The sequence below is a fragment of the Colossoma macropomum genome, unplaced genomic scaffold, assembly GCF_904425465.1.
Source record: "Colossoma macropomum unplaced genomic scaffold, Colossoma_macropomum, whole genome shotgun sequence".
NCBI lineage: Eukaryota > Metazoa > Chordata > Actinopteri > Characiformes > Serrasalmidae > Colossoma > Colossoma macropomum.
In genome coordinates, this window is record NW_023494806.1 from 14,556,125 (window position 1) to 14,569,533 (window position 13,409).

At 38.7% G+C, this 13,409-nt stretch overlaps 1 protein-coding gene across 1 annotated transcript; it reads right to left on the reverse strand.

The window, feature by feature from the left end:
• Positions 1–7,773: 7,773 nt before the first annotated feature.
• Positions 7,774–13,044, reverse strand: tor2a (torsin family 2, member A). Its single transcript, XM_036599032.1, has 5 exons — positions 12,675–13,044; positions 11,718–11,983; positions 11,337–11,512; positions 9,952–10,079; positions 7,774–9,681 (listed from the first exon to the last, which is right to left on the reverse strand). The coding sequence occupies exons 1-5, from the start codon at positions 12,874–12,876 to the stop codon at positions 9,437–9,439; spliced, it is 1,017 nt and encodes a 338-aa protein (XP_036454925.1). The 5' UTR covers positions 12,877–13,044; the 3' UTR covers positions 7,774–9,436.
• Between the last annotated feature and the right edge of the window lie 365 nt (positions 13,045–13,409).

Here is a 13,409-nt window from a genome sequence, read left to right on the forward strand (position 1 = left end):
AACGTCACTGGGGTGCACAAAGCCTAATGGCACAGAGATGCACAGTGCTGGATTGTAATTGCTTTGAGCAGAAAATAGCCTGTGTCTTTAAAGGGGCTGCTGGTCCAAACGCAGCTGCTGGTCAGCGGGCTGAAAGAGAGACGGCGGAGATTCATCACCCCTCTCTTCATCACACAATGCCCATTTATCACCCCGGTGGTGGTGTTCAAATCTCGTACCAGGCGACCACCAGCCCCACTCCAGCCCTCGCCTCAGTCTCGGCAGCAGCTCAGCTGCGTCTGCGCCTCTTTTAAACGGGACCTGCTCGGCATCGTGTGCTCGCTCCTCCTGTTGCTCAGTGGCCCCGTGTGGAGCTTCTCTCGGATATCTTACCTCAGCCTTACCTTGGGGTGGTTATTACTGGTGTGGACTTCGAGGCTGCTGCGGAGGCATCACAGTTCTACCTGGGATGTGCTGAGGAACTTCAGACTCACTGCCATTTTAGTTCGGCGCCAAAGGTCCAGCGCTGTGGCTAGGCTAGTCCCTGCGGTTTAAGCCGGAGAGACACCAGAGCCGCACCGCTGAGATACAACGCAGTGTCCAGTGCTGACAGCTGAAGGGATCTGCTGCTGGTGGAGCTGCTTTTCTGTGGTCCTGCGCTGCGGTGAAGGAGCAGCTTACAGGTGCAGAAATGGCGAACGGCTCTGCTGTGTGCTATGCTAACGGTTAGCCCGCATGCCTGTGAATTAACGTTACGACCGCGGCCGTTGGAAAAAAATTCAAATTTAAAAATTCGAACGATTGACCGTTAATATGGAGCAAGTGACGGTGGTTTTATTTCAGAAAACAGAAAAATGTTATTCAACGAAATATATTCATTTTTATGGCTTTAAACAGAAATGAAGAATCAAATTCCTGCAGAGTGAAAATAATTTTTACGACTTAAGCTTCCACAGAGTGGAGAAGGTGTTTGAGTATTGGTTTGTAACAGCACTGACGAGCTAATTCTTGCCATCTTAACTGAAATATGCTTGCTTGTTTTTATTTTTACTTTATTTTATTTTTTGTTGTTGATGAAATAACAGTGTCTTTTAAACACCGTTACGCTCTCTTTGGCAGTATATTTAAGTCATTTTCTGTTTTCACTTATTTGAACATAATTTTTGGCAAAAAGAAAAGGTACAATATAAAAATATCCACGACATACATACAGCCTGAGCGGTGTGTGGTGGCCTCGGCGGATTGTGGGTCAGTATAGGCCTGTTTGACTGTGTCAGTGAACACACCAGGAAGCAGTGGCTGTTGTAAATAACTGTTTAAGGGTTTTCTGCTGCCTACGTTTGTGCTGTTTATATGAGCCCGAGCTACTGATTGTCCAAACGCAATTCTTGTGAAATGTCAAACGTTAAATCGAGAATTGTGCATGGACATCTGTTGCTGCTGGTTCTCACGCTTCATCTGCTGCACGAACTCCGCTATAATTCAGCAGAAGTGCTTCTTCGGCTCGGGAACACCTGCTGCGGTTAATGGTTCATTTTCCATCGGCCTAATTTAGGACCAAATGTTGTGAACGATAAGTAACGTTCGTATTTCACTCACTGCCTTTTATTTATTTTAACGATGTACAAAAAAGATGAGTGCACTAGTTATAGTGCACTCTGTTGTGTCGAGGGTGGGAAAAGGAAAATAAATGTCTTTATTTATTAGCAGCTCTGCGTGGTGATTAGACTTTTGTGGAAATGTTGTTAAAATTGTTAGAATTTGTCAGATTTCCTTGTAAGTGTAAAAGACATGACTGTGCTTAGGACGAGGATTTCTTAATGTTTACCCAAAGGCTAAGTGTAGTTTTACAGACCAAACAACCAAATAAAATTTATGTGCATGTTCGTTCTTTTTTGTTAAATTTTCAATTTTCTTAGCTGATTTTTTTTAGCTGTTAAGTTGTTAGGGTTTCACAACCTAAACCTATGCTACTGTTAATTTAATGTGAAATTTATTTACCTGTACGCCTTCAACAAACGTGTTATGACAGACGTAGTTAACTATTTAAAAATATATTAAGTTACTTTAGTGAATAAATTATGTGACACTTTTTTTTTACGAATTCACTTCGTCTTTTTTAACATAATCCTCCTAATATATATTTATAAACCATAAAAATGTAACGTGTAGGAAGGGTCCTGTTGGGTTTTCAGTAGGGGGGCGATTGAACGATTTTGTCATATTTATTTATTTATAGCCATTGAATAGCGAGAACCAAAGACTGGAAGGCAGGCTAACAATGACATGGCGTGTTAATCCAATCGGATTAAACGAGATTAGGACTATACACACTTGGCAGATCTTTTGATTTCAAAAAAAGGGAGGAAAAAAGCAGTGGAACAGGACTGAACGTAATATAGATACATTTTGGGATTAACATCATGTAAAATAATTTGTTGATTTATTCTGTTTTATTATTTTTGTATTATTTTGTTATGACAATAAATACTCCTCAAACAGGTAAAAAGGCAGCTCTATCTTGCCTGATGATGGATGTAACACTTCAAATAAATACATTTTCAAGAAGATGGACTCAATTTCGTTTCTTTTTTCTGAAGTACAGGACATTCAGCTTGTTTTCATTTGACTCTAATATGATTCTGTCTGTTAGAAAAAGAAAAGGCACCTCAAACAACTCTCATTTAAAACATATTATCATTCAAATACATTAACAACCAGCAGAAAAAAATAATTCTGTTCATCTGAATTTAGTAAACTGTACCTCTTTAAATTTGCTTGCCTCAAAACTTAGATTTGTACTGATACAAAGATATGAGGATCAAACTGAGACACATTTACAGCTGAAGTGTTCAGAGTTGCTTTTTTAAGAGGAAATATCAAATATTCAAATATCTGAGCATAAGAAATTAACATGAAATCTCTGTAATATAAAGAAACTTAGATCATCAAGAATGTTCCAGACCCTTACAACACACATTTTTAATGATTATAAAACACATTTATACCATAATGATCTGTAACGTGGTGCAATATGAAATTAAATTGTTATGTTTGTACAGATGCTGCCTGTTTTCATTATCTAAACTTCAACATGCAGGTGTAACATTTCAGTAGTATAAAATTGGTACAATAATTATTATTAATTAGAGAGTCCATTACCAATTTAAGAAAAGAAAAATAAAATGAACACAATTTAATGAAAATGACCCTGAAGCACAAAACACGTGATAGTTTGGAAGTTTAGCACTGAATCCTGTATGTAATAGTTTGCCAAAATACATTTTTTGTCCCTTAAATACATTAGAGTGTTTTAGTTGTGATAGTAATAAAGCACTCACAGGAAGTTACATTAATACAATTATTTGAGCTACATTTTATGTTTAACCCAGAAAACCCAACCTCTCAAACATTGATCATGATCATCATTTGTCCAGGAGTTGTTTTTAACCTCCACATTCTTCCATGACAGACTATTTTTTTTTTTTGCTCAAAATTCCACAATCTTAAAAAAAGATGGTTCTTCAAAGGTTATTTAGTAAAGGATGTGGTTCTATTTAGAACCATGAGTTTTATATAGAACCATTTCGTGTTTGAATGGTTATTTGCATAGTGAAATGGTTCTTCTGATTGATGGAGAATGTGTTGTATATGGTTCCATATATAGAACCTTTTTGAAACTGTTTCTATATAGCACCAAAGAGGGTTTTTCTATTATTACAAGCTTGACACCGAAGAACCTTTTTTGGTGCTATACAGAACCCTATTCAAAAATATACCCTATATGGTTTCATATAGAACCATCTACAGCACATTCTCCATCAGTCAGAAGAACTCTTTCACAATGCAAAGAACCCTTTAATCATGCAAAGGGTTCTTTGAGTGTACATGGTTCTATATAGAACCATTTTCTTTACTAAAGAACCCTTAAAGAATCATCTTTTTAAGTATTTAGAATACACTTACTTTCAAAATTTTTAGAGCATACTTTAAGAAATTCTTACCCATCAAAAAACAAAGAAAATAAACAAACAAAAAACAAAAACAGATTATTAAAAAAAAAACATAACAAAGAATCATCTTTAAAAGAAACATCATTAAGCCTTATTAGCTATTTTAAAATCTCAGTCAGTGGAGAGAGGAATGAAGGTGTGACAGAATATCGAGATCATACTTTACTAAAGAATGCTTGAAGAACCATCATTTTTAAGTGTGTACGATGTCAAGCTTGTAACGCTAGAAGAACCCTTTTCAAAAAGGTTCTCTATAGAACCGTATACAAGACATTCTCCACCAATCTGAAGAACCATTTCACCATGCAAAGAACCATGTAAGCACTCCCTTTACTGAAGAACTCTTGAAGAAATATCATATATATATATATATATATATATATATATATATATATATATATATATATATACATATATACACACACACTTTTCCCTTCAGACTCCTGGTCAAATTACGTGTTGTTGATTTTCTAAGTAAAAATAAGTTAACACATCCTCTACAGGGAACACACTTCTGCACATTTTAATGTGGTCTGTGCAAAAGTTATGGCATATTTTATATTTTGTTTTCATTTTTTCCCCAATATATTAAATAAAGCAAATAAAATATGCACTAAATTTAGTAGAAAATGCCATATTTAAGTTTGTGTCCTGTAGAGCATATGTTATCTTATTTCCACTTAGAAAATCAAAGAAACATGTAATAAGATCAGGAGTGATAAGGAGTGTTCATACTTTTGCATTGTATGTGTGTGTATGTACATATACATACATATTCATCAGCTACTCCTGATTGATACTCCAGACAATAATTTCAAGTTCAGAACATTATAATACATACGGCTGCATCAAATTTAAAAGCATAATTTCTTTATTTGGCATTTTTGTCTCCTAACACCTTTCACTTGGTAAATGCTGTATGTCTGTGCACATAGTTTTTTTTTGCATGTCTAATAAAAGATCTAAAGACATGAACACAAACTGAAAAGAAGCTCTTGCAGATATTTTTCCTCAGCCCTGCTGCACTGATTTGAAAGGTTTATGGCCTTGTTTTGTGGAAAGAGCCAAGAGCTGAAATGAGAAGCTGCTCCACTGCTGTGCAAGTGGAATATACTCTTATCGTTGGGAATACCTCTCCTGAGAGCAAATGAGGCAATATATCATCTGTAGAGAGAAATGTGACAATGTCAAAGAGTTTGCTTTTTTCTTTTTTTTGACTTTCTGGGATTCTCCCAGGGTTCAGAGCTTATCAATCATTTTAGGCCAAGGCAAGAGTGTCCCATTTTCTCCCATGTCCTTGAGAGGCCCATGTCCCCTACTGACCACATAGAGGCCAAGGGCATCTTGGTTGCCCCCTTGCAGCCCTCTCCCAGCATTCCCTCCTCCCTTCACCCTTTGTTCACCTGTTGTCCTGGAGACTCCACTGCCACAGAGACCACCCATTGTTGTGGTGAGAATGGAGATGAAACGGCATGCAATCACCCAGTGATTGCACAAGAGACTGATGTGGAGGAAACAATTTGTGTTAAACAAAATAAACATTGTCATTAATGAAAGAGCTTAAACATGATGTTCTGTCATGCCAGACTGGACAAACATAGGTTTAGTTGTATTTCTGTCCAAAGCCCATTAACTAAACCCCACAGAACACACTGACTCCTAGCTGGGAGAAACTGGACGTCGACAGTGGTCTTGCATCATTTCAACACACTTTTGTACTTTTAGCGGAGCTTTGACCAGAGGGAAGCAAAAGTTGGCCTTGCCAACCGTCCCGACTGACTGCACCCCAAAAGGATTTCCCTCTTTGTGGCAATTGTCCCTCGTCCCTGGCCCACACATGGCCTCCTCCAGCCCTTATCCCGCCCCTCGGCCGGCCGCTGGCTCTCCCCTGACCCTGGCCACGCACATGAAAGCCCCATCAGCGCTGTGACCAGCCACATTTACAAGTGAAAGGGAGCCAATAATGGAGCGGTTAGGGAGAAAATGAGGAGACAGAGGGGAGCTCACAGATGTTGAGGGGGGAGCCAGGGGCCATTGTTGCTGGGGGGAGGCAGCGAGGTGCCTTTTTAAACCTGATTTGGAATGGAAGGGAAGAGGTGTCCGAATGGAAGGGCCAGAGGCCAGGCGAGGACAGCCATCCTGGAGAGCGTGTGAACCAGGGCATGGAGGTCAAACTGAGAGTGGAGAAAAGGGAGAGGGGGGTCACTGCGGTATTATCTCAGCCGGCTTTTTGTAAGGGCATTGCAACATTGGAAAATCCTTCCTTAAACGTTACACCAAGGTGAAAGGGCATTCAGACTGAGATGCTGCTCTCTCCGGCCTTCCTCCCTGCACATTAAGATGAGGGCTGATGAAGTCGTCAAAGTGGGTATTATGCCAGGGCTTTGTATGCAGGTGCAACAGAGAGAAAAGCTAACTTGTAAGAACTTTATCCTCCACTGAAAAACCTTTGTTTAGGTCCTTCTATAAAAAGCTTTAAGTCAGCCTCTCTGAGCCTGAATATCCTTCTCCTAAGACAGCTACCACACACCATCTGACACCTCTTCATTTCCTGTTGAGAAACGACTAATTTCCTGTGGCAGAAGGCAGATGGGGAAATCTAGCAGAGATCTTCCATCAGTAGCAGATGAAAGCTGGCCCCATATTCACAAAGGACATCAAAGTAAAAGGATGTATGGTCACTACCTACTTAGGTCATTACATGCTTAAACATAGTAAACCAATCTAGAACTATCACTTGCACTGAAAGATTTTGTGAAAATGACCGCAGGCCTTACAGTACTGCAAGAAACACTCAGAGATCACCTTTTATTTAATTTTCAATAAAAATGGCTATTAAGTATTATTTATTTTTTGGGAGATATTTCTGAGGAGATTATCCACTTGAATAAGGAAGAGGAAAGTCAAAGGAAAATAAGTGGGGGAGAAATATTTGCAAAACCGGAGTTCAAAACATTATGGAAAGATGTAGAGAAAATGTGACCACCATGCAATATTTAACAGCTAAAACGACTGCAACCAGATAAACAGCAGTTAAAGGAGAAATCAAGGAGAAAATCAAGATCGCTTAAGATCTGAAAAAATCCACAAGTGTTTCTGTCCATTCTTCCACTGTGACAAGACAACTCAACACTATCAGTCTGAAAGGATGTGTAGCTGTTAAGAAGCCCTTACTGAAAAAGGAAACAGACAAAAAGAAGAACATTTACAATTTAAACAAAGAAGCCGCTGGTGTTCTCAGTACAATGGACTGACCACCCCAAACCTGAATGTGTTTGGGATTACTTAAATCTTGAAAATCAGAAAATGCAACCAACTTCTAAGCCTGAACTTTGGAGGGGTTTAAAACATCCCTGCAGATTTCTTTGTAAAACTGAGAAGTTTTCTCAAAAAGAATGAAAGCTGTAATAAGGCAAAGGGTGGACACACTAAACGCTGAAAAACTTTAAATTATATGTAATTGTTGGGGCTTGTGTTATTTTCTGTTAAATATGTTGTCTGCTCTTTTTCCTTGTTTTTTTCTCTGAACAAAAATAAATGAAGATTGGTACTTGCACAGTACTGTCTATATATATCAAGCACCGTAGAGTGAAAGTGCTGATCTAGGATCAGTTTTATACATACTGTATGTCTCTAGAGCAAATCTAACTCTTTGTCCCCAGCCAAGATAATGTCCCCTTCACACATTTACTCAAGGCAGACAGTTTAAATCTGTAGTACCCACAACGAGGCACACAATATGCAACATACACAGGAAACATGAATAAGCACAAACACAATCTGAACAGAGAAAACAAATGGGCTTTTAATTTAATAATCTGAGGCACTATGAAGCACAGTATTTTTCTCCTCTTCATGGTTAGCGATGATATTATTCGTTATGGGCCTGTTTCCCACACACAGATTAAGCCTAGCACTGGACTAAATTGAAGCATCAATGGTGAAACATCCATTGGAAATAATTTTTGGTCTAGACCTAAACTTAATATGAGTCTGGAAAACTGGCCCTATATGTCAATATGTATTAAATATTTCTTCTGAAATCAAGGGTGTAGCATCAGCCAATAGAGCACTAGTGAGGTCAGGTACTGATGTTGGATGATTAGTTCTGGATCACAAACACCACTCCAACTCATCCCAAAACTGGATGGTGCTCCATCACTTCAATGAACGCAGTTCCACTGAAGCCCAATCCTGGGGGCTTCATACCCCTGCAGCAATGCATTCACCTTAAAGTAACTGAATTCAGTAATTACAGGGCATGTCTGCAAACAGCAGAACATACTGTGTGTCAGCTGAGTGCTTGGGATTGGGCATGAATAAATCATCTGACAGCTATAACTTATAAATAACATGATACTCCTTGGTCAGATGAAAGTATGGATATCAGATACAAGGACCAAGTACAAGAAAATAAGCATTGCTAAGTCTATAAAGTTTAATTTTCAAATAGAGTGCATAGAAAAATTCAAGTAATTTGAAAAGATTTTCAGTTTAATACTGAAAGAATGTGTGTTTTAGTTTAGGCAAAGGCAAGCAGAATTTTCAAAACATTTCAGGATGTACCATATAGCTGGATTAGAACCTTCAGTTTGAACTTTCAAATCTGCTCTTGCAGTTGCAACCCAACACTGTACCCATCCATAGTACAGTGTGTGAGTTCATCACTACATCAGTACTGTAAATAATACACTCATCCATTTTGAAGTGCAACTTGCACTATGAAACATGGACTCATTTGGCAGCAACTATGGCACTATCCATATTTAGTTGTGGGGGGATACAAGAACACAAACTGTTCGCTGTTTACTGCTAACAATATATATGTATACCATTTTAAGGAATTGACATTCCATCTCTGTTTACAATCAGAAGTCTAATTAAAAATGAGAAGCAAGACGACTTATCAGACCAAATGTGACAATACTGTCACCTATTGGTAAAGACAGAGAATACAGCACTTCATTCCCCAGACTCTCATAAATAATGAAAATCTTTTAAATTCCTGATTTTAAACCAGCAAATTATTTTAAATACAATTAAAAATCCTCTTCAGTCAGGTAAAATTGTTGCAGCTGGAAAAAGCCATTCCCTTTTGATTTTAAACTGGCAAATCAGCTGATGGCAACTCTGTGCACCTGCCTAATAAAATGATCAACAGCAGAACCTCTTTGCACAGAGATTTGGCACATACAGAGGCTTCTTAGAGACAAACCTTGCCAGCAAGGTATTTATGAGTATCTACATGAAGATACCATGATCCCAACTGTAAACTCAGTTTTTTTTCTTAAAAAAAGGCAGCGTCCCAAGCTGCATTTCTGATTTTCAGGCCACTTCTCACCAGTTCTTCTACAGAAACTTGTTCACTGCCCCTGCAGACTGGCATGGATGAACTCCACCTGGCCTGCTGTTCATGTGTGACCACAGACATTAAATCTCAATCCTCAGAGGAAAAGGTTGACTTTAGCAGGCACTAGTTTGCACCCAGTACTTGAGAAGTGTTGTCCATCCTGTGGTGTGTAGGTCACGGCGCCCCCTACTGCCACTGCCACGTCTCTGCGCTGGCACTCACCGCGTTGGCACAGTTCCCGCTGGGCACAGCGTTCCACGTGGCGCCGACACAAGGGCAGGAAGGGCACAAAATGAGCTATTCGCTTTTCAGAGATTATTTTGGAATGGTAGAATCCACCTGGAGAGCAAAGTTCATTCACAAGTTATTTATATTTGGTCTGGACAAATGAGCTATGATCTTGCTTCTGATATCAAGCAGCAAAGTATACTGTAAGAACCATAACACTGCTTCTGGTTTTGTGCTGGAATACATTCAATTAATTATATTTGAAGAATAAGCAGTGTTTATAGATAAAGTTACATATAAGGTTATCTGCAGTGCATTCTCAGCAATCATGTACTAAAACAACATACTTCAAAGCATGTATGACCAGAGAATGATACTTACTATTCTTATTGTTGTACACAGCCTCTGCAATGGCCTCCTTAAGCTCCTCTGGCTGGATCTCCTCTCTGTCTCGTCCTGCCTGTCGGCTCTCTAGAGCTACTCTGTTAATGACCTCTTGACCTGCAGTGCTAGAGCAAAAGAATATCATATCAGCAAAGCAAGGTCCATAATGATAACTGGGAAATACAACAAGCTGAAGTGAAATAATCAAAACTAGCAGGAGAAATGACAATGTAATAAAATAAAATAACACTTTCCTGAAGGGCAGCATTCATATAGCTACATGACACCTGCATGAACCTTTAATGGTAATTAACATAAACAAATAAGAGACATTTATAAAAGCTTATTCCAACAAGTGGCATCTGTCGTAACACCTACTGAGGTGACATGACATAAAATTTGACAAACTAGCCTTTATGACAAGTGACACTTGTTTAAACAAGCCTTTCTATACAGTCAGGTCTATATGTATTTGGCCATTTTTTTGTAGATTTTCCTCTGTACACCACCACAATGGATCTGAAAATGAAGCAGTCAGGATAAGATTGAAGCGCAGACTTCCAGCTTTAATTCAAAGGGTTTAACAAAAAAATTTGCATTAACTGTTCAGGAATTAGACATTTTTTCCACAGTCCCTCAATTTTCACAGGCTCAAAAGTAAATGGACAAACTAACCTAATTATAAAAACAAAGATTATTTTTAATATTCTGATGCAAATCTTTGCAGTCAATGACTGCCTGAAATCTGGAACCCACAGACATCACCAAAGGCTGAGTTTGGAGATCAGGTGACTGACTCTGACAGGTGCACCAAAAATGGTGTCACTGTCTAAATACTTATGAACCGGACGGTATTGTCGCTGTCCAAAGAAAAACATCTATATCCAAAACAGCAACTTTACAGGTGGAGGCAAAACATTCTCAACTTTTGATGCAAGTTAATGCAAAGAGGTTTTATTCCAAATAATTCTGGAACATTTTAATTTGTCTACTCATCATTACATTTTCGAAAAATAAAAATGGACAAAAATGTAAATACACAGCTTTTTTTTGGACAGAGACTATATGTTTATGTAGGTTTATGCTAGACATCATAAAGGGCTTATGTAGGTGCAATGTAGCCTTCTGAATGTTGCCCTTAGCAAGGTGTCACTAATAAAATTTCTTTACTTATGAAATATCTTCTTCCCCTCCAAAGACCAGCTTACATGCTCATTTACTGTTGCTCTACTCTATCAGTCACTCTGACATTTTCATATAAGATGTACTGCTAACTGTAATGCTAACTTTGAACATACAAGCACAGATATCACACTAAAGTCAAGTAAACTTCACTAAGACGCTCTGTCTAGGCTAATGCTCACTTACTCAGTCAGACATACCTGATAAAAACATAGATGGCCTTGCGGTAGTTAGTCTGGAAAACAACATGTGAAGGCCCAAGGAACGGTTCTAATACATCAATCACGCCAGGGGGCATCTTCTCCATCTCATCAAATATAAAGATAGAGCGAGCACAGGCTGTGAGGTTACCCTGCACCCAGCGCTTCAGATCTGACTGTGTTGAAGAGTGAGAAGAATATGAGCAGTGAACTTGAGAAGCTGAGTTATTCTTTCATGTTACAAAGTTTACATGGGTCTCACTTATTATCATGCTAACTGCTTGTTTTGTTTTTCTTTATAGAGGTATTAGTGCAGGCATGCTGAAGAGTATTATAGCAGAAAATATGATTTACAAAAGTACTTAAAAAGCACTACATTACCTTGTATTGCTTCACCCGGTCAGCTAAGGGAAAGTGCAGTGTGGGCACATACTGATGGATGTAAGGGCTTCCCATAGCTGTTCCATACAGGTGGCGTCCCAGCATAGTGCTGACCATACTCTTACCAGTCCCTGAGGCTCCGTGGAAGGATAGCACCAGTGGTCTATCTGGACTTTCCTTCTGCAGGAAACTGGCCACCGACTCTGACACAATATCCTGCGCCAGATGCTGCCCATATAAATTTTTATAAAGGTCCCACTCCAGTCCTGGGAGAAGAAATAAATATCGGTGTCACTGTTATGAAGCTCTCTGATCCAGCACACCCAGAGACTACACGAGCAGATCCAGATAAAGTTAAGATTCGTTTCTTAGTCGTTAGTAGCTCATTCGAATTTCCCGTTCCACCTTAAATGTACAAGCGCCCGAGTCTAACTGCTGTTCAATTTAACCTGGAATGGAAACTTCGAATTTTCTTCGCGAATAAGAAAACAACTTGAGCCTCGTCAGACACAATTAGCAGAGGTATCTGGACTTTATTTAATTTCCAGGATAACACTTAGCCCACGTTAGCTAGTTAAATCTAAACTGAATGTAATGCGAACTAAGCTAGCTAACCTAACCCAAGTCCTTTAGCTAACAGATGCCGGTAGGTGTCTAGGTAGCGGACGCTACTGGGGAAATTAGGCAATGTCTATTGCTGTATTGGGAACTAGCAAGCTAGCTAATAATAATGGGTAACTGTTACATCTTTCTAGCAAGCTAGTAACCTTAACTGGCGAAACGAAAAGGCAAAATACAAGAATTAGAAGGTAAAATAACCTCTCCTTAAGAATAACTGTACAGTTTCAGTAAATGACTAGTAAATGTGTGTTTAGTGAGCCGAGAGCTAATGTTATTTGTATCAGTTAGCTAGCTAGCTAGCTTAGGGCTAAAAACCAAAGACTTTGTTGTTCTTACCCTTTATGTTTGGCTTGAAGTCGCAGTCACAGCTGTCAGAAATCGTGCAATATATCATTTTCATCTGAAAACCCCTAACTGTGGATATACAGTAAAACAAGAACAGTGTCCAGATCACAGCTGCTCCCTGAGACCACAGCTCCATGGTGAGTTGGAGGGTGAAACAGATCCAGCGGCTGCTTGATTCATCCACTAGAGGCATCCGCTGAGTTTCTCCAGGTGAAAAAATAAATGTTTTGCTCAGTGTTCATATTTTAAGTAGAGCTGAGCAAGGAAAAGCCCCAACAGAGCCACTATAAATGTAGCATTTACTATTTCTGCCGTAACTAGCTCCGTTTCACTTCAGTCGTATATAAGGTTACACGTTGGCAACTCAGCTACAAAGTCTAGGAGGATTGATAAAGTCTCAAAGTAATCTGGGAATCAGGGCGGACCTGGCATAAAAGGTGCTATTAAACTGACATATAATTTACTGATAAACGTTTTGTATATAAAATAATTAAATAATCAGTCAAACAATTAAATAATCAATATATAGATATAGTCTAGCCATGTCTTTTCATTAACTGGAAAATATGAAACAGCCCATGTTCTACATTTTTCCCCTTAATGACCACTTATAACATTTTTGTGGTTTTATGTACCAAAAACAGTCATAATAAATTTTTTGACCATAGACTGAAACAGTCCATCTTTTTTACACGACTGTCTTCATTTTCTTTGTCAGTTCTTGTT